The 27,604-nt window shown below is 40.1% G+C and overlaps 4 protein-coding genes across 4 annotated transcripts; all 4 read left to right on the top strand.

Moving 5' to 3' along the window:
- Positions 1 to 2,558: 2,558 nt before the first annotated feature.
- Positions 2,559 to 3,551, top strand: LOC128618109 (trace amine-associated receptor 13c-like). Its single transcript, XM_053641535.1, has one exon. The coding sequence runs from the start codon at positions 2,559 to 2,561 to the stop codon at positions 3,549 to 3,551; it is 993 nt and encodes a 330-aa protein (XP_053497510.1).
- Positions 3,552 to 8,743: 5,192 nt separating this feature from the next.
- On the top strand, positions 8,744 to 9,736 carry LOC128616529 (trace amine-associated receptor 13c-like). Its single transcript, XM_053639102.1, has one exon. It carries the CDS (start codon positions 8,744 to 8,746, stop codon positions 9,734 to 9,736), a length of 993 nt encoding a protein of 330 aa, XP_053495077.1.
- Positions 9,737 to 15,748: 6,012 nt separating this feature from the next.
- LOC128618132 (trace amine-associated receptor 13c-like) lies at positions 15,749 to 16,741 on the top strand. Its single transcript, XM_053641574.1, has one exon. The coding sequence runs from the start codon at positions 15,749 to 15,751 to the stop codon at positions 16,739 to 16,741; it is 993 nt and encodes a 330-aa protein (XP_053497549.1).
- Positions 16,742 to 24,838: 8,097 nt separating this feature from the next.
- Positions 24,839 to 25,934, top strand: LOC128618104 (trace amine-associated receptor 13c-like). The gene has a single exon (XM_053641522.1). It carries the CDS (start codon positions 24,942 to 24,944, stop codon positions 25,932 to 25,934), a length of 993 nt encoding a protein of 330 aa, XP_053497497.1. The 5' UTR covers positions 24,839 to 24,941.
- Positions 25,935 to 27,604: the final 1,670 nt, after the last annotated feature.

Below are 27,604 nucleotides of genomic sequence, written 5' to 3'. Positions count from 1 at the left end.
CAGGAATGTTGTCTGGTCCAGCTGACGAACCTTCCATGGGTTAACTCTGCATAGAGGTTTCCTCACGTCAACCGTGGTTAGACACAGCTCCTGGTCGTTGGAAGGAGGCGTGGTCTTCCTTGCCACCACATCATTCTGTGCCTCAAACCGAGTGTAGATGTTGATCAGTGCATCTGGAACTGAGGCATCTCTGTCATAGGCATGTGACGTTGTCCTGTAGTTGCTGATGGCCTGAATGCCCTGCCGTTATCCGTGAAGTGACTGTGGATTTTCTGGGCATGTGCGTGCTTTGTTCTCTGATGGCTGGGACAATTTAGCCCTTTCTGTTCTTATGGCCACTTTGTTACCTGCCCTGAAAGTGGAGTCTCAGGTCCTCAGCAGTGTACGCACCTCCACAGTGGTCTGAGTAGCCGAGGTGGGGGCAGGGCTGTGGTCTGAGTAGCTGAGGTGGGGGTTGGGCTCTGCCTGGTACGCACCGGGGATGTTTGTGTAAACAAGATCCAGCGTGTTCACCCCTCTTGTTGCAAAGTTCACATGGTGGTGAAATTTAGGGAGTAATGATTTGAGATTTGCATGATTGAAATCTCCAGCAATGATAAACAGTCCATCAGTGTGTGTTCTGCAGTTCACTAATAGCCCCATACAGTTCACCGAGCACCTCCTTACCATTAGCGCTGGGGGGAATGTATACTCCGGTTATAAGGCCAGTGATGAATTCCCGCAGTAAATAAAATGGTTTGCATCTAACAGTCACAAACTCCACCAGCGATGAACAGTAACTAAAAACTAACACCGAGTTCTTGCACCATTCCATGTTGATGTAAACACACAAGCCACCACCACGAGCCTTCCCGCACAGAGCTGCATTTCTGTCGGCACGAAATGAGGCGAGCGCATCTAGTTGAATGGCGGCGTCCAGAACTCAGTCACTGAGCCATGTCTCAGTGAAAACAAAGACGCAGCAGTCTCTAAACTCACGCCACATTGCCTGCTGGAGTTGGATGTAGTCCAGTTTATTGTTCAGAGAACAGACATTGGAGAGCAGGATGGACGGGAGATCCAGCTGTGTAAGGTTTGTTTTTAACCTAGCACGGACCCCCGGCTTATTGCCGCGCTGCCCCTTCCTCGCACACTGCTTGTGAAGTTCCCTTCCCCCGGCCACCAACATCAGGTGACACTGAGGACTAGAGGCCTGTTCTCCACAGCAAGCCGAGATCGCGTAGCTTTTCCAGCAGATCATCATGCAAGTTGGTTGTTGCATGGTTTCTGCATTTTACAAGTGTCTGGCGATGATAAACATAAACACCGGTTGCTCTGATGTCCATGTGCTGTAAAAAATCGGGTTACGAAACAAAAATAGCTCCATTTTTTATCCGGAGAGGCCGCTGTGTTCTACTGCCGCTCCACCATCTTGGATCGATCATTATTATTTTATCTTTTATTTCATTTTATTTGCAATTTATTTCATTACTGTTTAAATTTAGCTGAAGATAGTATACAGCAATTTAGCCAACACTTGACTTTTAAATGTGCTACACTGAACAAATTGAGGACACCGATTTTTTTTTTTTTTTTTTTTTGCTGAGGTATAAGAATATATAGATGGTGTATCTGAACAGTGCAACAGCCTGGTAACTTTACTGGAATTTACTGGTAGCTGTTGTATAATGTTATCTATGTACTTGTCTAGTGTTAGCTAGGTCAAACATACATTGATGGATTCTATTTAATATTAGTGATCTCAAAACATTCCCCACTTACCTTGACAGAAAGTGATGGCACCCCACAAGTCCAGTCAAGAATGTAATCTATGGGAAGGGGCAGGACTTTCAAGAAGTGTCAGTTAACATCAGATAAAAAATTGGACAATACTTAAATTTCCCCTAAAGCCAGACAATACCACTGTGTTGTCAGATTTTGAATGACACACCCTTACTTGCACTTTGTCCATGTTAGCAAGCAGTGTTAGAATTTCTTTATCATTACAGATGGTCTGTGATGCTCAAATCACTATGCTACTGTACTAAATAGTGTTGAGATTATATCCCATCAACAGTTCCAATTTATTATAGTCATACACTGTAATATAGTGTGTCTAAATATCACAGCATGTTCCTTTATTGTAGGTGGAAAACATTTTCCATACTAGTTCATATAGCAATATTGGATATTGTGACAAAGCCATAAAGAACAATATGGCATAATGATTTATTCTGAAAATGATTTGTTAACCATTTTTACACTTATTCTTAATTCATAGGGCAGGTTCTCAGCATAAGAACTGTGTGTTGATATTTAATTGAGAATTTGTTGCACACAAATTTGCATAATGGCAGGTTTAAGTCTCTCACTAGTACTTACTAGGCCTATTCCAACACAGCATGACATCATATGTATTCACATGCTGCCACTCAAACTCAGGGGGTGTGAGTAATTTATAAACTATAAAAACACCAGACCCGTTTGAGCCATAAGTCATTTGATTGTGACTTGTTGCAGGTACAGATTTACAATGTTAGCATCTAATATAGGATGTATTTCTGTGGCAGTATGACAGAATGAACCTGACGGAGTTTAACCAGTCTGATCTCTGTGAGCATTTCTCCTGTCCAGAGAGATCTGGATCTCCTGCAGTTTATATCTTACTGTACGTGTGTTCAGCTGCTGTGGTTCTTCTAACAGTGTGTGGAAATATGCTCGTCATCATCTCTGTTCTTCACTTCAAGCAGCTTCACACACCGACAAACATGCTCGTGCTCTCTCTGGCTGTATCGGATTTCCTCGTTGGTGCTTTAGTAATGCCGCCGATGTTAATCTCCATAATCGAGTCATGCTGGATTTTTGGGAGAGATTTCTGCATCAGTTTTTGTTTAATTAGTTATTTCATCACAATCTCGTCCATCTATAATATCGCTCTGATCGCTGTGGATCGGTATTTGGCTCTCTCAAACCCCTTTCTCTACATGAACAGAGTGTCTGTGAGGATCACTGGTATTGTAATTGTATGTGTCTGGTGTGTGATGCTGGCATATATCTCAGCACTCTTATATTACTATGGAAACTTTACAAATACTGTAATATGTCCTGGAGAGTGTTTCATCTTTCTCAATGATGTTTGGTCTGTAATTGACCTTATATTTTCATTTATATTTCCACTCTCTGTCATAATCATATTGTATACTCGAGTGTTTGTGATTGCTAAGAAACATGCCACTGCTATCAGAGAGCTTAATAATCACACACGGCCTAAAACACAGAAAATCACCTCACACTCGATGAAATCTGAGAGAAAAGCAGCTAAAGTCCTGGGCATTTTAGTGTCTGTGTTTCTGATGTGTTTACTTCCGTATTTTATTTACAGTTTATTAGGTGATGTTATTGAAGTACAGACAGAAACATTTCAGAAACTTGTGATTTTGTGTTTTCTTAATTCCACCATTAATCCTGTTATTTATGCTCTGTTTTACTCGTGGTTTAGGAGGTGCTTTAAATTAATTATAACTCTACGAATATTCCAGACAGACTCTGCTTTAATCAATATTCTTTCATAAATAGCCTCTTTTTGATGATGTACCTAAATGTTGCTTTTATATTAGATTTAATTTAAGCTTCTATAACAAATCTAATTCCCACCATCAATATAATAAATATTTACAGTACTGTATTATATTATATAAGAGCTTTATTCTGTTTGATATTATATATAATACAATACGGTGTTGATCTGGATATTTGTGGAGCGGTTCCTGCAGGTTTTTTTGTTTTTGTTTTGTGTACTGTTTATTTTTCACGAATTATCCATCTATAATAACACTCTGATCGCTGTGGGTCAGTATTTCACTCTCTATACAAACTCCTGTAGACACAGTTATGAGATAATAAAGACGCGATAGCAAAATTATATTTATTTTTCAATGCTAATGAATAATCATCTCTACAGCATTCACATGTGAAGACACATCTCATCCTTGTAAATCAAATCTACAGTCTTATACAGATACAGTGCCCTCCACTAATATTGGCACCCTCGGTAAATATGATTTTGCATTACAAATACAGTTTTTGCATGTTATTAAGTCTTGAAACTTTCATATTATGACAGCAATGTGGATGTGACATTAAAAATATGAAAGCGTAGGGAGAAAATCCGTTTGGCCTAATGTACATCATAAATATGACTAATGTGCATGTGACAGTAAAATAAAAAGATAAAATATGAATTAGGAAAAAGTAGAAAAAAGAACCATTGCTTCAAAATTAGTACTGAATAATATAGATAAAGTCAATTAGTTTTCAAAAGATTTAAATACCTTCTGGATAGATTTTTGAGTACTTCTATAGTGAATATTTGCATGATGGATTTATGAAGGAAAGCATGGTTCGGCAGCATTGTAATTTTGGTGTGACCCGAGATAAAGTGTGTACAATAGGGGTACATAGATAACACCTGAAGCTTGCTCACTTGCTTGATAGATGTCAGGATGAGTATCAGAAGAGAGTTATTTTAACGACAGATGGTTAAAACCTCCAAGGGTTCAAAAGGTGATGGTGAGAGTGAATCTAGAACTATAGCTAGATTCTACGATGGGGTCAAATGATTTGAGGTTGGCTTAAATGATGTGTGCCCTTAAAATGCCAACCTACAGGAGAGTGCTGACTGACAGAAGTATTTTCAAACCCTGCATCGCATGCAGAATGAATAGCCATACCATACCACTGGAAGAAGGTTAGTCCTTATCCAACAAAAAGAGGCAGTGCTGGGGGGAAAGCAGTCCCCCTTTGCTCACACTACTTATCAGATTCAGAACACACTTTATTCACCAGGAAATTGTGTGATCAGAGATGCACAGACATGTATCAGTATTTCTCTTAGTGTGAAAGATGTCTAGTTCAGCAAATATTCATCATAATGACAAAAATCAACATATAAACACTGAACAGCGTCACAAGTTAAGATACAGACTTGGAGACAGATAACACTTTATTGGTGCAAAAGAATAACGCATTTACTAGATACCTTCTTTGAGGTAGTGTCCAAATAGATTGTAGTGTATTGTGCATTCGGTGCAGGCATTGCTATTGCACTAGCTGTTATAGTCCAGACATTACTGCTGTATCTAATAACGACAGAATTAATACATTTGGTGATAAACTGCACAGCTTAAATATGTATGAGTCAAGAACCCAGAAAACAAAATTGCTCTTGATGAGCTTGACACTGAAAGGAGCTGTTCTGGTGATGAGTTCTCTTGGCCCTGTATTCTTGCACTGTCAGTTGATAGTACTGACCAGGTAGCTGATGATCTTCTCAACAGTACAGATTACTCGTTATAATAGTTTCTTGGACTGCGAAGAGGAGGAAGGGAACAACACAGTGATGAGGATGTAAGGATTCTCTTAATGATGGCTTCAGAAAGAACATTCTCCGTTGTGTCTTCTTGACTTGGCATGTGATGTTCTCCTCCCACTTGAGAGAGTTCAAAATAGTGGAGCCCAGAGATCTGAGACCTATTTCAAGAAGCAAGTTGATCTAAACCCAGAGTTTCAGGCCAACAACCACACCCACCTTTGTCTATCAACAACATCGCTATAAGCATCAGTGAGTTTCTCTGTCAAGTGAACACCAAGGAATTTGGTGCTCTTGACGATCTCCATGCCACTGATGTTCAGTGGAGAGTGGTCACTCCGTGCTCTACTGAACTCAACAACCATCTCTTTCATTTTGTCCACGTTCAGAGACAGGTTGTTGGTTCTGCCTCAGTCCGTTAACCACTGCACCTCCTCTCTGTATTCTGACTTATCGTTCTTGCTGATGAGACCCACCACAGTCGTGTCATTGATGAACTTGATGATGTGATTGGGGGCGCAAGGTGGCTTAGTGCTTAGCACGTTCTCCTCACACCTCCAGGGTCCGGGGTTCGATTCCCTCCGGGGCCATGTGTGTGCGGAGTTTGCATGTTCTCCCCGTGCTGCGGGGGTTTCCTCCGGGTACTCCGGTTTCCTCCCGTCCCAGTCCAAAGACATGCATGGTAGGCTGATTGGCGTGTCTAAAGTGTCTAAAGTGTCCGTAGTGTATGAATGGGTGTGTGAGTGTGTATGTGATTGTGCCCTGCGATGGACTGGCACCCTGTCCAGGGTGAACCCTGATGCTCCCTGGGATTGGCTCCAGTTTTCCCCGTGACCCTGAAGGAGTAAGTGGTAGAAGATGGATGGATGATGTGATTGTTGCTGCACAGTCATGAGTCAGCAGAGTGAACAGCAATAGACTGAATCAGCCATTCTGTGCCTCAAACCGAGTGTAGATGTTGATCAGTGCATCTGGAACTGAGGCATCTCTGTCATAGGCATGTGACAATGCCCTGCCACATGTGCCGTTATCCGTGAAGTGACTGTGGATTTTCTGGGCATGCGTGCTTTGTTCTCTGATGGCTGGGACAATTTAGCCCTTTCTGTTCCCTGAAGGTGGAGTCTCAGGTCCTCAGCAGTGTACGCCCCTCCACAGTCACCCACGTCTTCTGGTTTGGAGCGTGTACTGATTGTCTTGAACAGAAATGTGGTCTGAGTAGCCGAGGTGGGGGCGGGGCAGTGGTCTGAGTAGCTGAGGTGGGGGTTGGGCTCTGCCTGGTACGCGCCGGGGATGTTTGTGTAAACAAGGTCCAGCTTGTTCACCCCTCTTGTTGCAAAGTTCACATGGTGGTGAAATTTAGGGAGTAATGATTTGAGATTTGCATGATTGAAACCTCCGGCGATGATAAACAGTCCATCAGGGTGTGTGTTCTGTAGTTCACTAATAGCCCCATACAGTTCACCGAGCACCTCCTTACCATTAGCGCTGGGGGGAATGTATACTCCGGTTATAAGGCCAGTGATGAATTCCCGCAGTAAATAAAATGGTTTGCATCTAACAGTCACAAACTCCACCAGCGACGAACAGTAACTAAAAACTAACACCGAGTTCTTGCATCATTCCATGTTGATGTAAACACACAAGCCACCACCACGAGCCTTCCCGCACAGAGCTGCATTTCTGTCGGCACGAAATGAGGCGAGCGCATCTAGCTGAATGGCGGCGTCCGGAACTCAGTCACTGAGCCATGTCTCAGTGAAAACAAAGACGCAGCAGTCTCTAAACTCACGCCACATTGCCTGCTGGAGTTGGATGTAGTCCAGTTTATTGTCCAGAGAACAAACATTGGAGAGCAGGATGGACGGGAGATCCAGCTGTGTAGGGTTTGTTTTTAACCTAGCACAGACCCCTGGCCTATTGCCGCGCTGCCCCTTCCTCGCACACTGCTTGTGAAGTTCCCTTCCCCCGGCCACCAACATCAGGTGACACTGAGGACTAGAGGCCTGTTCTCCACAGCAAGCCGAGATCATGTAGCTTTTCCAGCAGATCATCATGCAAGTTGGTTGTTGCATGGTTTCTGCATTTTACAAGTGTCTGGCGATGATAAACATAAACACCGGTTGCTCTGATGTCCATGTGCTGTAAAAAATCGGGTTACGAAACAAAAATAGCTCCATTTTTGATCCGGAGAGGCTGCTGTGTTCTACTGCCGCTCCACCATCTTGGATCGATCATTATTATTTTATCTTTTATTTCATTTTATTTGTAATTTATTTCATTACTGTTTAAATTTAGCTGAAGATAGTATACAGCAATTTAGCCAACACTTGACTTTTAAATGTGCTACACTGTACAAATTGAGGACACTAATTGTTTTTTTTTATTTTATTTTATTTTATTTTTTTTGCTGAGGTATAAGAATATATAGATGGAGTATCTGAACAGTGCAACAGCCTGGTAACTTTACTGGAATTTACTGGTAACTGTTGTATAATGTTATCTATGTACTTGTCTAGTGTTAGCTAGGTCAAACATACATTGATGGATTCTATTTAATATTAGTGACCTCAAAACATTCCCCACTTACCTTGACAGAAAGTGATGGCACCCCACAAGTCCAGTCAAGAATGTAATCTATGGGAAGGGGCAGGACTTTCAAGAAGTGTCGGTTAACATCAGGTAAAAAATTGGACAATACTTAAATTTCCCTAAAGCCAGACAATACCACTGTGTTGTCAGATTTTGAATGACACACCCTTACTTGCACTTTGTCCATGTTAGGACATGTAACACACAAGCAGTGTTAGAATTTCTTTATCATTACAGATGGTCTGTGACGCTCAAATCACTATGCTACTGTACTAAATAGTGTTGAGATTATATCCCATCAACAGTTCCAATTTATTATAGTCATACTGTGTCATATAGTGTGTCTATATATCACAGCATGTTCCTTTATTGTAGGTGGAAAACATTTTCCATACTAGTTCATATAGCAATATTGGTTATTGAGACAAAGCCATAAAGAACAATATGGCATAATGATTTATTCTGAAAATGATTTGTTAACCATTTTTACACTTATTCTTAATTCATAGGGCAGGTTCTCAGCATAAGAACTGTGTGTTGATATTTAATTGAGAATTTGTTGCACACAAGTTTGCATAATGGCAGGTTTAAGTCTCTCACTAGTACCTACTAGGCCTATTCCAACACAGCATGACATCATATGTATTCACATGCTGCCACTCAAACTCAGGGGGTGTGAGTAATTTATAAACTATAAAAACACCAGACCCGTTTGAGCCATAAGTCATTTGATTGTGACTTGTTGCAGGTACAGATTTACAATGTTAGCATCTAATATAGGATGTATTTCTGTGGCAGTATGACAGAATGAACCTGACGGAGTTTAACCAGTCTGATCGCTGTGAGCATTTCTCCTGTCCAGAGAGATCTGGATCTCCTGCAGTTTATATCTTACTGTATGTGTGTTCAGCTGCTGTGGTTCTTCTAACAGTGTGTGGAAATCTTCTCATCATCATCTCTGTTCTTCACTTCAAGCAGCTTCACACAGCAACAAACATGCTCGTGTTCTCTCTGGCTGTGTCGGATTTCCACGTTGGTGCTTTATTAATGCCGCCGATGTTCATCTGGACGATCGAGTCATGCTGGATTTTTGGGAGAGATTTCTGCATCAGTTTTTGGTTGATTTGTGGTTTCCTCATAAACCTCTCCATCTATAATATCGCTCTGATCGCTGTGGATCGGTATTTGGCTCTCTCAAACCCCTTTCTCTACATGAACAGAGTGTCTGTGAGGATCACTGGTATTGTAATTGTATGTGTCTGGTGTGTGGTGCTGGCCTATAGCTCAGCACTCTTATATTACAATGGAAACTTTTCAAATACTGTAATGTGTCCTGGAGAGTGTTTTATCTTTCTGAATGAGGTTTGGACTGTAATTGACCTTATATATTCATTTACATTTCCACTCTCTGTCATAATCATATTGTATACTCGAGTGTTTGTGATTGCTAAGAAACATGCCACTGCTATCAGAGAGCTTAATAATCACACACGGCCTAAAACACAGAAAATCACCTCACACTCGATGAAATCTGAGAGAAAAGCAGCTAAAGTCCTGGGCATTTTAGTGTCTGTGTTTCTGATGTGTTTACTTCCGTATTTTATTTACAGTTTATTAGGTGATGTTATTGAACTACAGACAGAAACATTTCAGAAACTTGTGATTGTGCTTTATCTTAATTCCACCATTAATCCTGTTATTTATGCTCTGTTTTACCCGTGGTTTAGGAGGTGCATTAAATTAATTATAACTCTGCGAATATTCCAGACAGACTCTGCTTTAATCAATATTCTTTCATAAATAGCCTCTTTTTGATGATGTGCCTAATTGTTGATTTTATATTAAATTTAATTTAAGTTTCTGTAACAAATCTAATTCCCACCATCAATATAATAAATATTTACAGTACTGTATTATATAATATAAGAGCTTTATTCTGTTTGATATTATATATTATTCAATACGGTGTTGATCTGGATATTTGGGGAGAGGTTTCTGACGTTTTCTTGTTGTTGTTGTTTTTGTTTTGCTTGCTGTTTATTTATCACAATATTATCCATCTATAATAACACTCTGATCTCTGTGGGTCAGTATTTCACTCTCTATACAAACACACTCTCTAGGAGGACTAAGTGTAGTATCATGTTCTTTAATCGGTGTGTGTCTGGTGTATAAACATAGCATTCTTTATTCCAAGGGAAACGTCATGAGTTTTGTGACGTGTTCTGGGTCTGGGTTTTTGGTGTGTTTATTCTGTATTTTATTTACAGTTTATTAGGTGATGTCATCACACTACAGACAGACATTACAGAATTTATAAACAGGTTTTGTCTTAATTCCTCCATTAATCTATTAATTTATTTATACTCTGTGGGTTTAGGAGGTGCATTAAATTAAATATAACTCTGCATATATTCCAACCGAGCTCTGCATTAATAATCTTTTTTTCTGTTTAGTTCTTCTGAAGATATGGCTAAATATTGCTATTGTAAATAATTTTAACTTTAATGAAATAAATCAAATCTCCCAATACACCCCCGCCCCCCCTCCACCCACCCACACACCCCATCTGTTAATTGTGTGCATTAACATGTATGGTCCAAGGGCAAATAAATTTTCATGAGAAAAATATTAACTTGTGCTTTTATTGTGATATTTATAAAGTTGGTGTTATTAAGGTAAATGATCAATCTACAGTGTTATACAGATATTTAGGCATATTGAATCATTTTAAATGCAGATGAGTGCTGAGTGAATGTCTGTGTTTTCTGTCACTGCATTACAAATACAGTTTGCATGATATTTAATCTTAAAGCTTTCATGTTATTACAGCATTGAAAGTTTGAATATGGGGGGGCTTTGGCCTAATAAATAAGACTATATTTACATAAAATAGTGCCACAAATGAACATATAGATATGGAGACAGATCAGACTTTACAAGTGTAGTAGATACTGTAGCGAGCTTAGACAACGGTGAGCTGAGCACAGACACACAAGAGGCTGTTTATGTGGCAAACGTGGAGAGTTTATTTTTTAGTTCTGTGGGTGTGAGGGTGCAAAGGAGGTGCAGTGGGGTGAAGTGCTCATGCGTTCGTGTCGTCTGTAGGGCTGCAGAGGGCGTGCTGGGGGCTTTAATTAATTAATCAATCAAAGAATTATCAAAGAACATTAATTAATGCCTCTTTTTGATGATGTGCCTAAATTTTGATTTTATATTAGATTTAATTTAAGCTTCTATAACAAATCTAATTCCCACCATCAATATAATAAATATGTACTGTATTATATTATATAAGAGCATCATTTTGTTTGCTAATATATATGTAATTTAATATATTGTTGATCTGGAAATTTGGGGAGAGGTAGTTCTGTAGTTTTCCGGTTGCTTACTGTTTCACAATATAATCCATCTATAAAAACACTCTGATCGCTGTGGGTCAGTATTTCACTCTCTCAATCCCATTTCTCTACATAAATACAATCTCTAGGAGGACTGTGTGTCCTGTCATTTTCTTTAATTGGTAATGAATAATTTTATTTGCTCCATTCACATGTGAAGACATCTGATCTTTGTAAATCAAATCTACAGTGTTCTACAGATATTTAGGCATATTAAGCCATTTTAAAGGCAGATGAGTGCTGAGCGAATTCTCGTATTTTCTGACACTGCATTACAAATACAGTTTACATGTTATTAAGCCTTAAAACGTTCTTATTATGATTACAATGTGCATGTGACATGAGACGTATGAATGGGGGAAAACCCTGTGACTTAATTTAAATAATAAATATTACTTATAAAAAAATGTTTTTAAAAAATTACTTTAAAAATGATAAAAATTATGAATTAGGAAAAAAATCAGAAAAAAAGCCAAAGACTCAACATCAGTATGGACTCATTTAGATACAGTCCATTACAAAGGATTTAAATAGCTTCTGAATAGATTTTTTTAGATTTTAATTCTATAGTGAATGATGGAATTATTTACAATTGCATGTGTAAGACGAGTCTCTGGCTTGATGAAGGAAAGTGTGGTTAGGCAGCATTGTAATTTTGGTGTGACCCAAGATATAGTGTGTACAATAGGGGTACATAGATACCACGTGAAGCTTGTTCACTTGCTTAATAGATGTCAGGATGAGTATCAGAACAGATTTACTTTAACAACAGAGAGTTAAAACCTGTCCGAGGTCGAAGAGACAGCCTCGCAAACTCTGTTCCTATCTGAGGTCAAAGAGACGATCTCTCAAGCCATGTTCCTGTCTTAGGTCAAAGTGATGACCTCTCACGCCAAGTTCCTGTCTGAGATCGACAATGTGACCTTCGACGCCAAGTTCCAGCCTGAAGCCGATGTCACAAACAAGTTCTGCTCACGCTTGAGTCTGCTGACACGTACAACCAAGTCCTCATGCCTGAAACTGATGTCACGACCAACCAGGTTCTGCTCACTCCTGAAACCGACGTCACGACCAACCAGGTTCTTTTCACGCCTGAAGTCGACGTCATGACCAACCAAGTTATGCTCACGCCCGAGTCTGCTGACACGGCCAACCAAGTTCTGCTCATGCCCGAGTCTGCTGACACGGCCAACCAAGTTCTGCTCATGCCCGAGTCTGCTGACACGACCAACCAAGTTCTGCTCACGCCCAAGTCTGCTGACACGGCCGACCAAGTTCTACTCACGCCCGAGTGTGATGACACGGCCAACCAGGTTCTGCTCACGCCTGAAACTGATGTCATGACCAACCAAGTTCTGCTCATGCCTGAAGTGGACATCATGACCAGCCAGGTTCTGTTCACGCTTGAAAACGACGGCACGACCACCCAAGTTATGCGCACGCCAGATTCTCCAGATTCACCTGACACAACCAACCACGTTCTGCTCATGCCTGAGCATGTTGACACGACCAACCAAGTTCTCCTTATGCCTGAAACCGACGTCACAACCAACAGAGTTATGCTCATGCCTTGCCTCGTTTATGCCTGTTTGTTGATCGTGTAGCCCATTGCCTGTTACTTCAACCATGCTATTGTCTCAGATCATATTATTGATAAATTTGGATTTATCTGCCTGACTCTCTCTAAATTCTAAACTCTTATCTGTATATGCATCTGTCCTAACCTTCATTACGTGGAATACGTGACAAATTTACATGATTTTAGACTGTTTTATCTTGTTCAACTCCAAAACAATGAAACTGTAAGACGAGTCACTGGCTTTAGGAAGGAAAGCGTGATTAGGCAGCAATGTACCCTTGGTGTGACCCAAGAAAAAGTGTGTACAGAAGAGGTACAGCAATAATACTTGAAGCTTGTTCACTTCCTTAGTAGATGTCAGGATGAGTATCAGAACAGATTTATTTTAAGGACAGAGGGTTAAAAGCTCCAAGTTTTCAAAGGGTGATGCTGAGAGTGAATCTAGAACTATGGCTAGATCATACAATGGGACCATATGCATTGAAGCCGGCTTAAATGACCTGGGGCCTGTACCAGGAATCTGGTTTAGGTGGCTAGGCAGGTAAGTTTCAGTTTAGATTTTACCATCCCTGGGTATTGGCTATCATGTAAGTGGCTCTGCTTTTACTGGTGTTCATCGCCATAGTAACTTACACGCCATGGCTGACCTGCTCCAGGGCAGGTTTTGTTCTGGGTAAGAGAACTTAAACCCAACTTGGACCAATCAGCTGTGAGCAAAGTGACATATAAGTGACACAACAAATTCAACTCCCCAGCGCAAACTGTAAGAAGAAGAGAACTTCAGAGAGAAACATTTACTTAAAACAATTTATATTTTATTAAATGAAATTACATGAAAGATGTCGGGGTTTAAATTTTCAATCCGTTTATTCTCATCGTGAGCCTATAAAAGTAAACGTTTTCAACCGGAAGTACACACACAAGCTCTTTTCCCATGTTGAACGCTATTGGCTGTTCTGTGCCGACGTCACGCGTTTATGTGCACGCGCTCGTGGACTAATCAGAGCTTAAGGATCAAAGCCTGAGTTGACAGAGTATGTTGATAACCAGTGTCATGGTAGCAGTAAAGCCTGATTGGGTTGGTTTGGTTTTGTCAACTCGAAACTAATCACGTAACCCTGCGTTTGTTCAACTAGCTTCATGGAACAGGCCCCTGTTCCCTTAAAAAGTCTCCACACAAAAGTGTTGAATGACAGAAGGTGTTTTAAGGCATGCAGAAATGACAGCCTCTCATTTATAGTGAAAAAGGCTTTGACCTTATCCAACCAAAAAATAAAAAATAAACAGAGCACTGGGTCAAAACTGTTATTTTTGCGCAGATATGCTAACGATTATTAGCTGGATTTTGTATCCTTTTTATAACTCTGATTTATGTCTATTCTCAGTTTAGGAACACACACAATGCCAGGATGGCTGGCACAACACAGTTTCTTCATTTAATCTCGGCAGCTCAAAAACATCTCAGTCTGGGGCGCCGTCTAGTGGCGAACAGGTAAAGTTGAATTAACCCGAAGACATGACAAAAACAGTCCTGCTCTGCTCACACCATTTATAACAATCAGTATGAGAACACACTTCTTTTACTCAAATACATTATCTGATCAGACATGCAAAAACATTCAGATCACAGAACTCTTCTCTAGTGATTGTTGCTGTAGACATCTAAAATACAATAAATGGACATTTACACACTGAACAGTGCCACAAGTGATCATACAGCTGTGGAGACCGATCAGATTTTATGAGTGAAAATCAATATGTAGGTACATTCTTTGAGGTAGTGTTCAAATAGTATGTATTGTGCATTCAGTGCAGACGTTGGTATTGCTCTAGTTACTGTAGTCCAGCTATTATTGTTGTATCTATTAAATCTAGGATTAATAAATTAGGTGATGAACCGCACAGCTTATATAAGTATGATTCGAGAATCCAGAAAACATCATTGGCCTTGTTTGATGAGGTTGATAGCACACAGGAAGAAGCTGTTGTTGTGGCAAGTTTTCTTGGGGCCTTGTGTTTGGAAGTGCCTGCCTGTTGATACCTTCTGAAACAGACTGTTACCTGGATGGCCATGTGTCCTTGCAGATTTTGAATGACACACCCCTACTTGCACTTTGTCCGTGCTAGGGTAAGCAACGAAAAGTAGAATTAAGCTTGACTACATTTACAGCAGATGCCCTCATCCAGACTGACTTACATTTATCTCATTCATACAACTGAGCAGTTGAGGGTTAAGTGTCTCTCTGAAAGGCCTAGCAGTGGTAGATTGGCAGTGCTGGTAGTTGAACTAACAAACTTCTGATCAGTCGTCCAGCATCTTAACCACTGAGCTACCACTGTATCCATTTAGTACACAAGCAGTGTTAGAATTAATTTCTTTATCATTACAGACGGCCTGTGATGCTCAAATAACTATTCTACTATACTAAATAGTGTTGAGACTATATCCTGTCAACTGTTCATATTTATGATAATCATACTGTGTCATATAGTGTGTCTAAATATCACATGTTTCTTTACTGTAGCTGGAGAACTTTATTTGGGACAAAGCCATGAAGAGACAGGGACACACAGCGAATAAGGCATTATGGTTTACTGTGAAATGTTTTGTTAACTACTCACTGGTCAGTATTAGGCCTTTTGTTCCAACACAGCATGACATCATATGTATTCACATGCTGCCACTCAAACTCAGGGGGTGTGAGTAATTTATAAACTATAAAAACACCAGACCCGTTTGAGCCATAAGTCATTTGATTGTGACTTGTTGCAGGTACAGATGTACAATGTTAGCATCTAATATAGGATGTATTTCTGTGGCAGTATGACAGAATGAACCTGACGGAGTTTAACCAATCTGATCGCTGTGAGCATTTCTCCTGTCCAGAGAAATCTGGATCTCCTGCAATTTATATCTTACTGTACGTGTGTTCAGCTGCTGTGGTTCTTCTAACAGTGTGTGGAAATCTTCTCATCATCATCTCTGTTCTTCACTTCAAGCAGCTTCACACAGCAACAAACATGCTCGTGTTCTCTCTGGCGGTGACGGATTTCCTCGTTGGTGCTTTTCTAATGCCACCAACGTTAATCTGGACGATCGAGTCATGCTGGATTTTTGGGAGAGATTTCTGCATCAGTTTTTGGTTGATTTGTAGTTTCCTCACAAACGTGTCAATCTATAATATCGCTCTGATCGCTGTGGATCGGTATTTGGCTCTCTCAAACCCCTTTCTCTACATGAACAGAGTGTCTGTGAGGATCACTGGTATTGTAATTGTATGTGTCTGGTGTGTGATGCTGGCCTATTTCTCAGCACTCTTATATTTCAATGGAAACTTCACAGGTTTTGTAATATGTCCTGGAGAGTGTTCTCTCTTTCTGAATGATGTTTCATATGTAATTGACCTTATATTTTCATTTATATTTCCACTCTCTGTCATAATCATATTGTATACTCGAGTGTTTGTGATTGCTAAGAAACATGCCACTGCTATCAGAGAGCTTAATAATCACACACGGCCTAAAACACAGAAAATCACCTCACACTCGATGAAATCTGAGAGAAAAGCAGCTAAAGTCCTGGGCATTTTAGTGTCTGTGTTTCTGATGTGTTTACTTCCGTATTTTATTTACAGTTTATTAGGTGATGTTATTGAAATACAGACAGAAACATTTCAGAAACTTGTGATTGTGCTTTATCTTAATTCCACCATTAATCCTGTTATTTATGCTCTGTTTTACCCGTGGTTTAGGAGGTGCATTAAATTAATTATAACTCTGCGAATATTCCAGACAGACTCTGCTTTAATAAATATTCTTTCATAAATAGCCTCTTTTTGATGATGTGCCTAAATGTTGATTTTATATTAGATTTAATTTAAGTTTCTGTAACAAATCTAATTCCCACCATCAATATAATAAATATTTACAGTACTGTATTATATAATATAAGAGCTTTATTCTGTTTGATTATATATAATACAATACGGTGTTGATCTGGATATTTGGGGAGAGGTTTCTGACGTTTTCTTGTTGTTGTTGTTTTTGTTTTGCTTGCTGTTTATTTATCACAATATTATCCATCTATAATAACACTCTGATCTCTGTGGGTCAGTATTTCACTCTCTATACAAACACAGTCTCTAGGAGGACTAAGTGTAGTATCATGTTCTTTAATCGCTGTGTGTCTGGTGTATAAACATAGCATTCTTTATTCCAAGGGAAACGTCATGAGTTTTGTGACGTGTTCTGGGTCTGGGTTTTTGGTGTTTATTCTGTATTTTATTTACAGTTTATAAGGTGATGTCATCACACTACAGACAGAAACATTACAGAATTTATAAACAGGTTTTGTCTTAATTCCTCCATTAATCTATTAATTTATTTATTCTCTGTTTTACTGCGGGTTATGACTCTGCAAATATTCCAACTGAACTCTTGCATTATTAAATATTTTTAGTAATATTTTTAGTTCTTCTGATTCAATGGCCAAATATTGCTATTATTTTATATATAATCTAAACATCTGTAACAAATCAACCCACCTCCCCAATATAATTTATATTGTACTGTATTATATTACATAATAGCATACAGTGTATGTAAACAATTGTACAGATTAACACGTGGGCCAAAAACAAACAGGTTTTCAAAAGAAAAAGATTAAATTGTGCTTTTATTGGGATTTTTTTAAACATTTGATGCTAAAATGGATCACTATTCTAATTTAGTGTTTTGTAACTTGCTGTTTTATTTATCAATTAACATGTAATCTCTCCTGTAGACACAGTTATGAGATAATAAAGACGCAATAGCAAAATTATATTTATTTTTCAATGCTAATGAATAATCATCTCTACAGCATTCACATGTGAAGACACATCTCATCCTTGTAAATCAAATCTACAGTCTTATACAGATACAGTGCCCTCCACTAATATTGGCACCCTCGGTAAATATGATTTTGCATTACAAATACAGTTTTTGCATGTTATTAAGTCTTGAAACTTTCATATTATGACTGCAATGTGCATGTGACATTAAAAGTATGAAAGCGGAGGGAGAAAATCCGTTTGGCCTAATGTACATCATAAATATGACTAATGTGCATGTGACAGTAAAATAAAAAGATAAAATATGAATTAGGAAAAAGTAGAAAAAAGAACCATTGCTTCAAAATTAGTACTGAATAATATAGATAAAGTCAATTAGTTTTCAAAAGATTTAAATACCTTCTGGATAGATTTTTGAGTACTTCTATAGTGAATATTTGCATGATGGATTTATGAAGGAAAGCATGGTTCGGCAGCATTGTAATTTTGGTGTGACCCGAGATAAAGTGTGTACAATAGGGGTACATAGATAACACCTGAAGCTTGCTCACTTGCTTGATAGATGTCAGGATGAGTATCAGAACAGATTTATTTTAACGACAGAGGGTTAAAACCTCCAAAGGTTCTAAAGGTGATGGTGAGAGTGAATCTAGAACTATAGCTAGATTCTACGATGGGGTCAAATGATTTGAGGTTGGCTTAAATGATGTGTGCCCTTAAAATGCCAACCTACAGGAGAGTGCTGACTGACAGAAGTATTTTCAAACCCTGCATCGCATGCAGAATGAATAGCCATACCATACCACTGGAAAAAGGTTAGTCCTTATCCAACAAAAAGAGACAGTGCTGGGGGGAAAGCAGTCCCCCTTTGCTCACACTACTTATCAGATTCAGAACACACTTTATTCACCAGGAAATTGTGTGATCAGAGATGCACAGACATGTATCAGTATTTCTCTTAGTGTGAAAGATGTCTAGTTCAGCAAATATTCAGCATAATGACAAAAATCAACATATAAACATTGAACAGCGTCACAAGTTAAGATATAGACTTGGAGACAGATAACACTTTATTGGTGCAAAAGAATAACGCATTTACTAGATACCTTCTTTGAGGTAGTGTCCAAATAGATTGTAGTGTATTGTGCATTCAGTGCAGGCATTGCTATTGCACTAGTTGTTATAGTCCAGACATTACTGCTGTATCTAATAAAGACAGAATTAATACATTTGGTGATAAACTGCACAGCTTAAATATGTATGAGTCAAGAACCCAGAAAACAAAATTGCTCTTGATGAGCTTGACACTGAAAGGAGCTGTTCTGGTGATGAGTTCTCTTGGCCCTGTATTCTTGCACTGTCAGTTGATAGTACTGACCAGGTAGCTGATGATCTTCTCAACAGTACAGATTACTCGTTATAATAGTTTCTTGGACTGCGAAGAGGAGGAAGGGAACAACACAGTGATGAGGATGTAAGGATTCTCTTAATAATGGCTTCAGAAAGAACATTCTCCGTTGTGTCTTCTTGACTTGGCATGTGATATTCTCCTCCCACTTGAGAGAGTTCAAAATAGTGGAGCCCAGAGATCTGAGGCCTGTTTCAAGAAGCAAGTTGAACTAAGCCCAGAGTTGCAGGCCAACAACCACACCCACCTTTGTCTATCAACAACATCGCTATAAGCATCAGTGAGGTTCTCTGTCAGGTGAACACCAAGGAATTTGGTGCTCTTGACGATCACCATGGAGGAGCCACTGATGTTCAGTGGAGAGTGGTCACTCCGTGCTCTACTGAACTCAACAACCATCTCTTTCATTTTGTCCACGTTCAGAGACAGGTTGTTGGTTCTACCTCAGTCCGTTAACCACTGCACCTCCTCTCTGTATTCTGACTCGTCGTTCTTGCTGATGAAACCCACCACAGTCGTGTCATTGATGAACTTGATGATGTGATTGGGGGCGCACGGTGGCTTAGTGGTTAGCACGTTCGTCAACGTGGCGGCCCCTCCCCAGAGCACCAGCAGGAGACCCACGAGGCAGGCTCATCCCCAGAGTTCCAGCCTGAGACTCACGAGGTTGTCTCATCTCCACAGCTCCAGCATAAAGTCAAGTTCCTGCTAGAGGTCAATGAGGTGATTTCCCAAGCCATATTCCTGTCTGAGGTCAAAGAGACCACCTCTCCAGCCAAGTTCATGTCCGAGGTCGACGAGACGACAACCCAAGCCATGTTCCCGTCCGAGGTGGACAAGGCGACCTCCCAAGCCACGTTCCCGTATGAGGTCAACGAGGTGACCTCCCATGACATGTTCCTGTCCGAGGTCCAAAAGAGAACCTCTCAAGCCAAGTTCCTGTCTGAGGTCGAAGAGATGACCTCCTAAGCCCAGTTCATGTCTGAGGTCAAAGAGACAACCTTTCATGCCAAGCTCCTGTCCAAGGTCGAAAAGAGGGCCTCTCAAGCCAAGTTCCTGTTTGAGGTCAAAGAGACAGCCTAACACACCAAGTTCCAGTCTGTAATAGACGATGTAATCTTCCACACCAAGTTCCAGTCTGAAAGCGACGTCACAACCAACCAAGTTATGCTCACGCCCGAGTCTGCTGACACAGGCAACCAAGTCACCATGCCGGAAACCGACGTCATGACCAACCAGGTTTTGCTCACGCCTGATTCTCCTGACAGAACCAACCACGTTCTGCTTACACCTGAGTCTGTTGACACGATCAACCAAGTTCTGCTTATGCCTGAAACCGACAAACAACCAGGTTCTGCTCACGCCTGAAGCCAATGTCACGACCAAGCACGTTCTGCTCATGCCTGAAGCCAACGTCACGACCAACCAAGTTCTGCTCACACCAGAGTCTGCTGACATGGCCAACCAGGTTCTGTTCATGCCCAAGTCTGCTGACATGGCCAACCAAGTTCTGCTCACGCCCGAGTCTGATGACACGACCAACCAAGTTCTGCTTACGCCCGAGTCTGATGACACGACCAACCAAGTTCTCCTTATGCCTGAAACCGACATCACGACCAACCAAGTTATACTCATGCCAGAGTGTGTCAACATGACCAAGCAAGATCTCCTCATGCCTGAAACCAACGTCATGACCAACCAGGTTCTGGTCATGCCTGAAGCCAACATCACACCCAACCAAGTTCTGCTCATGCCTGAAGACGACGTCACGACCAAGTTATGCTCACGCCCGGGCCTGCTGACACGGACAACCAAGTCCTCTGCCTGAAACCGACGTCACGACCAACCAGGGTCTACTCACGGCTGAAACCGACCTCACGACCAACCAAGTTCTGCTCGCGCCCGAGTCTGCTGACTGGGCCAACCAAGTTCTGCTCAGGCCCGAGTCTGCTGACAAGGCCAACCAAGTTCTTCTCAAGCCCGAGTCTGCTGACATGGCCAAACAAGTTCTGCTCACGCCCGAGTCTGCTGACTCGGCCAACCAAGTTCTGCTCACGCCCAAGTCTGATGACACGGTCAACCAAGTTCTGCTCACGCCCAAGTCCGGTGACACAGGCCACCAAGTTCTGCTCATGCCCAAGTCCGATGACACGGCCAACCAAGTTCTGCTCACGCCCGAGTCTGCTGACACGGCCAACCAAGTTCTGCTCACGCCTGAAGCGGACGTCATGACCAACCAGGTTCAGCTCACACCTGAAGCCAACATCACAAACAACCAATTTCTGATCACGCCCAAGTCTGCTGACATGGACAACCAAGTTCTCATGCCTGAAACCGACATTACGACCAACCATGTTAGGCTCACACCAGATTCTCCTGACACAACCAACCACGTTCTGCTCACACCCAAGTCTGCTGACAAGGCCAATCAAGTTCTGCTTACACCCGAGTCTGCTGACACGGCCAACCAAGTTCTGTTCATGCCCGGGTCTGTTGACATGGCCAACCAAGTTCTGCTCACACCGAAACTGCTGATATGGCCAACCAGGTTATGCTCACACCCGAGACACTCCAAGTCATGTCTGCTCCTCGGCTCCTCAAGGAACCTGTTATTTGTCGGGCAATGCCTGTATTTGAACCTGGGGGGCTGTGGAAACATTTTGCCCAGAGGGCCAGGACCGCAGCAAACCAGTGACTACATTTCTCATCCTGCACTGTGGCCTACAAACATGGCTGCCATGGACTACACTTCCCACACACACACGTTTACCTTCTCTGGAATTCTAATCACACACACACCTGTTGCCAATCTCTCACTCACTCGCTCCAAGCTATAAAAGAGACTTTTTGAACACAATGACTTGGCGTAGTATGGAGTGTTATCACCATACCAAGCGGTTGTACCTTGTTCCTCGTATTGATTCATGTTTTTTGATCTAGTTTCTTGTTACATGTCCTCAATTCTTGCCTTGCCTCATTTATGCCTGTTTGTTGATCGCCTGACCCATTGCCTGTTATTTTGACCATGCTATTGTCTCACAATTTGGATTTATCTGCCTGCCTGTCTCTAAATAAACTCTTATCTGCATTTGCATCCGTCCTTACCTTCATTACTTAGAATACGTGATAAATTACATGATTTTAAACTGTATTATCTTCTTCAACTCCAAAATAATGAAACTGTAGGATGAGTCCCTGGCTTTAGGGAGGAAAGCGTGGTTTGGCGGCAATGTACCCTTGGAGTGACCAAAGGAAAAATGTGTGCAGAAGAGGTACAGCAATAATACTTGAAGCTTGTTCACTTCCTTAGTAGATGTCAGGAAGAGTATCAGAAGAGATTTATTTTAAGGACAAAGGGTTAAAACCTCCAAGGGTTCAAAGGTTGATGCTGAGAGCAAATCTAGAACTATGGCTAGATCATACAATGGGACCATATGTTTTGAAGCTGGCTTAAATGACCTGGGGCCTGTACCAGGAAGCTGGTTTGGGTGGCTAAGCAGGTAAGTTTCAGTATAGATTTTGCCAACCCTGGGTATTAGGTATCATGTAAGTGGCTCTGCTTTTACTGGTGTTCATCACCACAGTAACTAACACTCCACGGCTGACCTGTTCCAGGGCAGGTTTTGTTCTGGGTAAGAGAACTTAAACCCAACTTGGACCAATCAGCTGTGAGCAAAGTGACATATAAGTGACGCAACGAATTCAACTCCCCAGCGCAAACTGTAAGAAGAAGAGAACTTCACAGAGAAACATTTACTTAAAACAATTTACATTTATATTAAATGAAATTACATGAAAGATGTCGGGGTTTAAATTTTCAATCCGTTTATTCTCAACGTGAGCCTATAAAAGTAAACGTTTTCAACCCGAAATACGCACACATGCTCTTTTCCCATGTTGAACGCTATTGGCTGTTCTGTGCCGACGTCACGCGTTTATGTGCACGCACTCGTGGACTAATCATAGCTTAAGAGTCAAAGCCTGAGTTGACAGAGTATGTTGATAACCAGTGTCATGGTAGCAGTAAAGCCTGATTGGATTGGTTTGGTTTTGTCAACTCGAAACTAATCCCATAACCCTGCGTTTTTCAACTAGCTTCATGGAACAGGCTCCTGTTCCCTTAAAAAGTCCCCACACTATAGTGATGAATGACAGAAGGTATTTTAAGGCATGCAGAAATGACAGCCTCTCATCTATAGTGATAAAGGCTTTGTCCTTATCCAACCAAAAAATTAAAAATAAACAGAGCACTGGGACAAAACTGTTATTTTTGCACAAATATGCTAACAATTATTAGCGGGATTTTGTATCCTTTTTATAACACTGATTTATGTCTTTTCTCAGTTTAGGAACACACACAATGCCAGGATGGCTGGCACAACACAGTTTCTTCATTTAATCTCGGCAGCTCAAAAACATCTCAGACTGGGGCGCCATCTAGTGGCAAACAGGTAAAGTTGAATTAACCCAAAGACATGACAAAAACAGTTCTGCTCTGCTCACACCATTTATAACAATCAGTATGAGAACACACTCCTTTTCCCCAAATACATTATCTGATCAGATATGCAAAAACATTCAGATCACAGAACTCTTCTCTTGTGATTGGTGCTGTAGACATCTAAAATACAACCAATGGACATTTACACACTGAACAGTGCCACAAGTGATCATACAGCTGTGGAGACCGATCAGATTTTATGAGTGAAAAACAATATGTAGGTACATTCTTTGAGGTAGTGTTCAAATAGTATGTATTGTGCATTCAGTGCAGGCGTTGGTATTGCTCTAGTTACTGTAGTACAGCTATTATTGTTGTATCTATTAAATCGAGGATTAATATATTAGGTGATGAACCGCACGGCTTAAATAAGTATGATTCGAGAATCCAGAAAACATCATTGGCCTTGTTTGATGAGGCTGATAGCACACAGGAAGAAGCTGTTGATGTGGCGTTTTCTTGGGGCCTTGGGTTTGGAAGTACCTGCCTGTTGATTTCTTCTGAAACAGACTGTTACCTGGATGGCCATGTGTCCTTGCAGATTTTGAATGACACACCCCTACTTGCACTTTGTCCGTGCTAGGGTAAGCAACGAAAAGAAGAATTAAGCTTGACTACATTTACAGCAGATGCCCTCATCCAGACTGACTTACATTTACCTCATTCATACAACTGAGCAGTTGAGGGTTAAGTGTCTCTCTGAAAGGCCTAGCAGTGGTAGATTGGCAGTGCTGGTAGTTGAACTAACAAACTTCTGATCAGTCGTCCAGCATCTTAACCACTGAGCTACCACTGTATCCATTTAGTACACAAGCAGTGTTAGAATTTCTTTATCATTACAGATGGCCTGTGATGCTCAAATAACTATTCTACTATACTAAATAGTGTTGAGACTATATCCTGTCAACTGTTCATATTTATGATAATCATACTGTGTCATATAGTGTGTCTAAATATCACATGTTTCTTTACTGTAGCTGGAGAACTTTATTTGGGACAAAGCCATGAAGAGACAGGAAAACACAGCGAATAAGGCATTATGGTTTACTGTGAAATGTTTTGTTAACTACTCACTAGTCAGTATTAGGCCTTTTGTTCCAACACAGCATGACATCATATGTATTCACATGCTGCCACTCAAACTCAGGGGGTGTGAGTAATTTATGAACTATAAAAACACCAGACCTGTTTGAGCCATAAGTCATTTGATTGTGACTTGTTGCAGGTACAGATTTACAATGTTAGCATCCAATATAGGATGTATTTCTGTGGCAGTATGACAGAATGAACCGGACGGAGTTTAACCAGTCTGATCTCTGTGAGCATTTCTCCTGTCCAGAGAGATCTGGATCTCCTGCAGTTTATATCTTACTGTACGTGTGTTCAGCTGCTGTGGTTCTTCTAACAGTGTGTGGAAATATGCTCGTCATCATCTCTGTTCTTCACTTCAAGCAGCTTCACACACCGACAAACATGCTCGTGTTCTCTCTGGCTGTGTCGGATTTCCTCATTGGTGCTTTTGTAATGCCGCCGATGTTAATCTGGACAATCGAGTCATGCTGGATTTTTGGAAGCGGTTTCTGCATCAGTTTTTGGTTAATTAGTGGTTTCATCGCAATCTCGTCCATCTATAATATCGCTCTGATCGCTGTGGATCGGTATTTGGCTCTCTCAAACCCCTTTCTCTACATGAACAGTGTGTCTGTGAGGATCACTGGTATTGTAATTGTATGTGTCTGGTGTGTGATGCTGGCCTATATCTCAGCACTCTTATATTACAATGGAAACTTTACAAATACTGTAATGTGTCCTGGAGAGTGTTTTATCTTTCTGAATGAGGTTTCGTCTGTAATTGACCTTATATTTTCATTTATATTTCCACTTTCTGTCATAATCATATTGTATACTCGAGTGTTTGTGATTGCTAAGAAACATGCCACTGCTATCAGAGAGCTTAATAATCACACACGGCCTAAAACACAGAAAATCACCTCACACTCGATGAAATCTGAGAGAAAAGCAGCTAAAGTCCTGGGCATTTTAGTGTCTGTGTTTCTGATGTGTTTACTTCCGTGTTTTATTTACAGTTTATTAAGTGATGTTATTGAACTACAGACAGAAACATTTCAGAAACTTGTGATTGTGCTTTATCTTAATTCCACCATTAATCCTGTTATTTATGCTCTGTTTTACCCGTGGTTTAGGAGGTGCATTAAATTAATTATAACTCTGCAAATATTCCAGACAGACTCTGCTTTAATCAATATTCTTTCATAAATAGCCTCTTTTTGATGATGTACCTAAATGTTTATTTTATATTAGATTTCATTTAAGCTTCTATAACAAATCTAATTCCCACCATCAATATAATAAATATTTACAGTACTGTATTGTATAATATAAGAGCTTTATTCTGTTTGATTATATATAATACAATACGGTGTTGATCTGGATATTTGGGGAGAGGTTCCTGCAGATTTTTTTTGTTTGTTTTTGTTTTGTTTACTGTTTATTTTTCACAATATTATCCATCTATAATAACACTCTGATCTCTGTTGGTCAGTATTTCACTCTCTATACAAACACAGTCTCTAGGAGGACTAAGTGTGGTATCATGTTCTTTAATCGCTGTGTGTCTGGTGTATAAACATAGCATTCTTTATTCCAAGGGAAACGTCATGAGTTTTGTAACGTGTTCTGGGTCTGGGTTTTTGGTGTGTTTATTCTGTATTTTATTTACAGTTTATTAAGTGATGTCATCACACTACAGACAGACATTACAGAATTTATAAACAGGTTTTGTCTTAATTCCTCCATTAATCTATTAATTTATTTATTCTCTGTTTTACTGCGGGTTATGACTCTGCAAATATTCCAACTGAACTCTTGCATTATTAAATATTTTTAGTAATATTTTTAGTTCTTCTGATTCAATGGCCAAATATTGCTATTATTTTATATATAATCTAAACATCTGTAACAAATCAACCCACCTCCCCAATATAATTTATATTGTACTGTATTATATTACATAATAGCATACAGTGCATGTAAACAATTGTACAGATTAACACGTGGGCCAAAAACAAACAGGTTTTCAAAAGAAAAAGATTAAATTGTGCTTTTATTGTGATTTTTTTTAAACATTTGATGCTAAAATGGATCACTATTCTAATTTAGTGTTTTGTAACTTGCTATTTTATTTCTCAGTTAACATGTAATCTCTCCTGTAGACACAGTTATGAGATAATAAAGACGCAATAGCAAAATTATATTTATTTTTCAATGCTAATGAACAATCATCTCTACAGCATTCACATGTGAAGACACATCTCATCCTTGTAAATCAAATCTACAGTCTTATACAGATACAGTGCCCTCCACTAATATTGGCACCCTCGGTAAATATGATTTTGCATTACAAATACAGTTTTTGCATGTTATTAAGTCTTGAAACTTTCATATTATGACTGCAATGTGCATGTGACATTAAAAGTATGAAAGCGGAGGGAGAAAATCCGTTTGGCCTAATGTACATCATAAATATGACTATTGTGCATGTGACAGTAAAATAAAAAGATAAAATATGAATTAGGAAAAAGTAGAAAAAAGAACCATTGCTTCAAAATTAGTACTGAATAATATAGATAAAGTCAATTAGTTTTCAAAAGATTTAAATACCTTCTGGATAGATTTTTGAGTACTTCTATAGTGAATATTTGCATGATGGATTTATGAAGGAAAGTGTGGTTCGGCAGCATTGTAATTTTGGTGTGACCCGAGATAAAGTGTGTACAATAGGGGTACATAGATAACACCTGAAGCTTGCTCACTTGCTTGATAGATGTCAGGATGAGTATCAGTACAGATTTATTTTAACGACAGAGGGTTAAAACCTCCAACGGTTCTAAAGGTAATGGTGAGAGTGAATCTAGAACTATAGCTAG

The sequence above is a fragment of the Ictalurus furcatus genome, chromosome 2, assembly GCF_023375685.1.
Source record: "Ictalurus furcatus strain D&B chromosome 2, Billie_1.0, whole genome shotgun sequence".
Lineage (NCBI taxonomy): Eukaryota > Metazoa > Chordata > Actinopteri > Siluriformes > Ictaluridae > Ictalurus > Ictalurus furcatus.
This window is presented reverse-complemented; position numbering and strand designations above follow the sequence as displayed.

Bases quoted from the DNA above. Each gene is read 5' to 3' on its own strand.
- LOC128618132 (XM_053641574.1), top strand. From the start codon at position 15,749: ATGAACCTGACGGAGTTTAACCAATCTGATCGCTGTGAGCATTTCTCC.
- LOC128618109 (XM_053641535.1), top strand. From the start codon at position 2,559: ATGAACCTGACGGAGTTTAACCAGTCTGATCTCTGTGAGCATTTCTCC.
- LOC128618104 (XM_053641522.1), top strand. From the start codon at position 24,942: ATGAACCGGACGGAGTTTAACCAGTCTGATCTCTGTGAGCATTTCTCC.
- LOC128616529 (XM_053639102.1), top strand. From the start codon at position 8,744: ATGAACCTGACGGAGTTTAACCAGTCTGATCGCTGTGAGCATTTCTCC.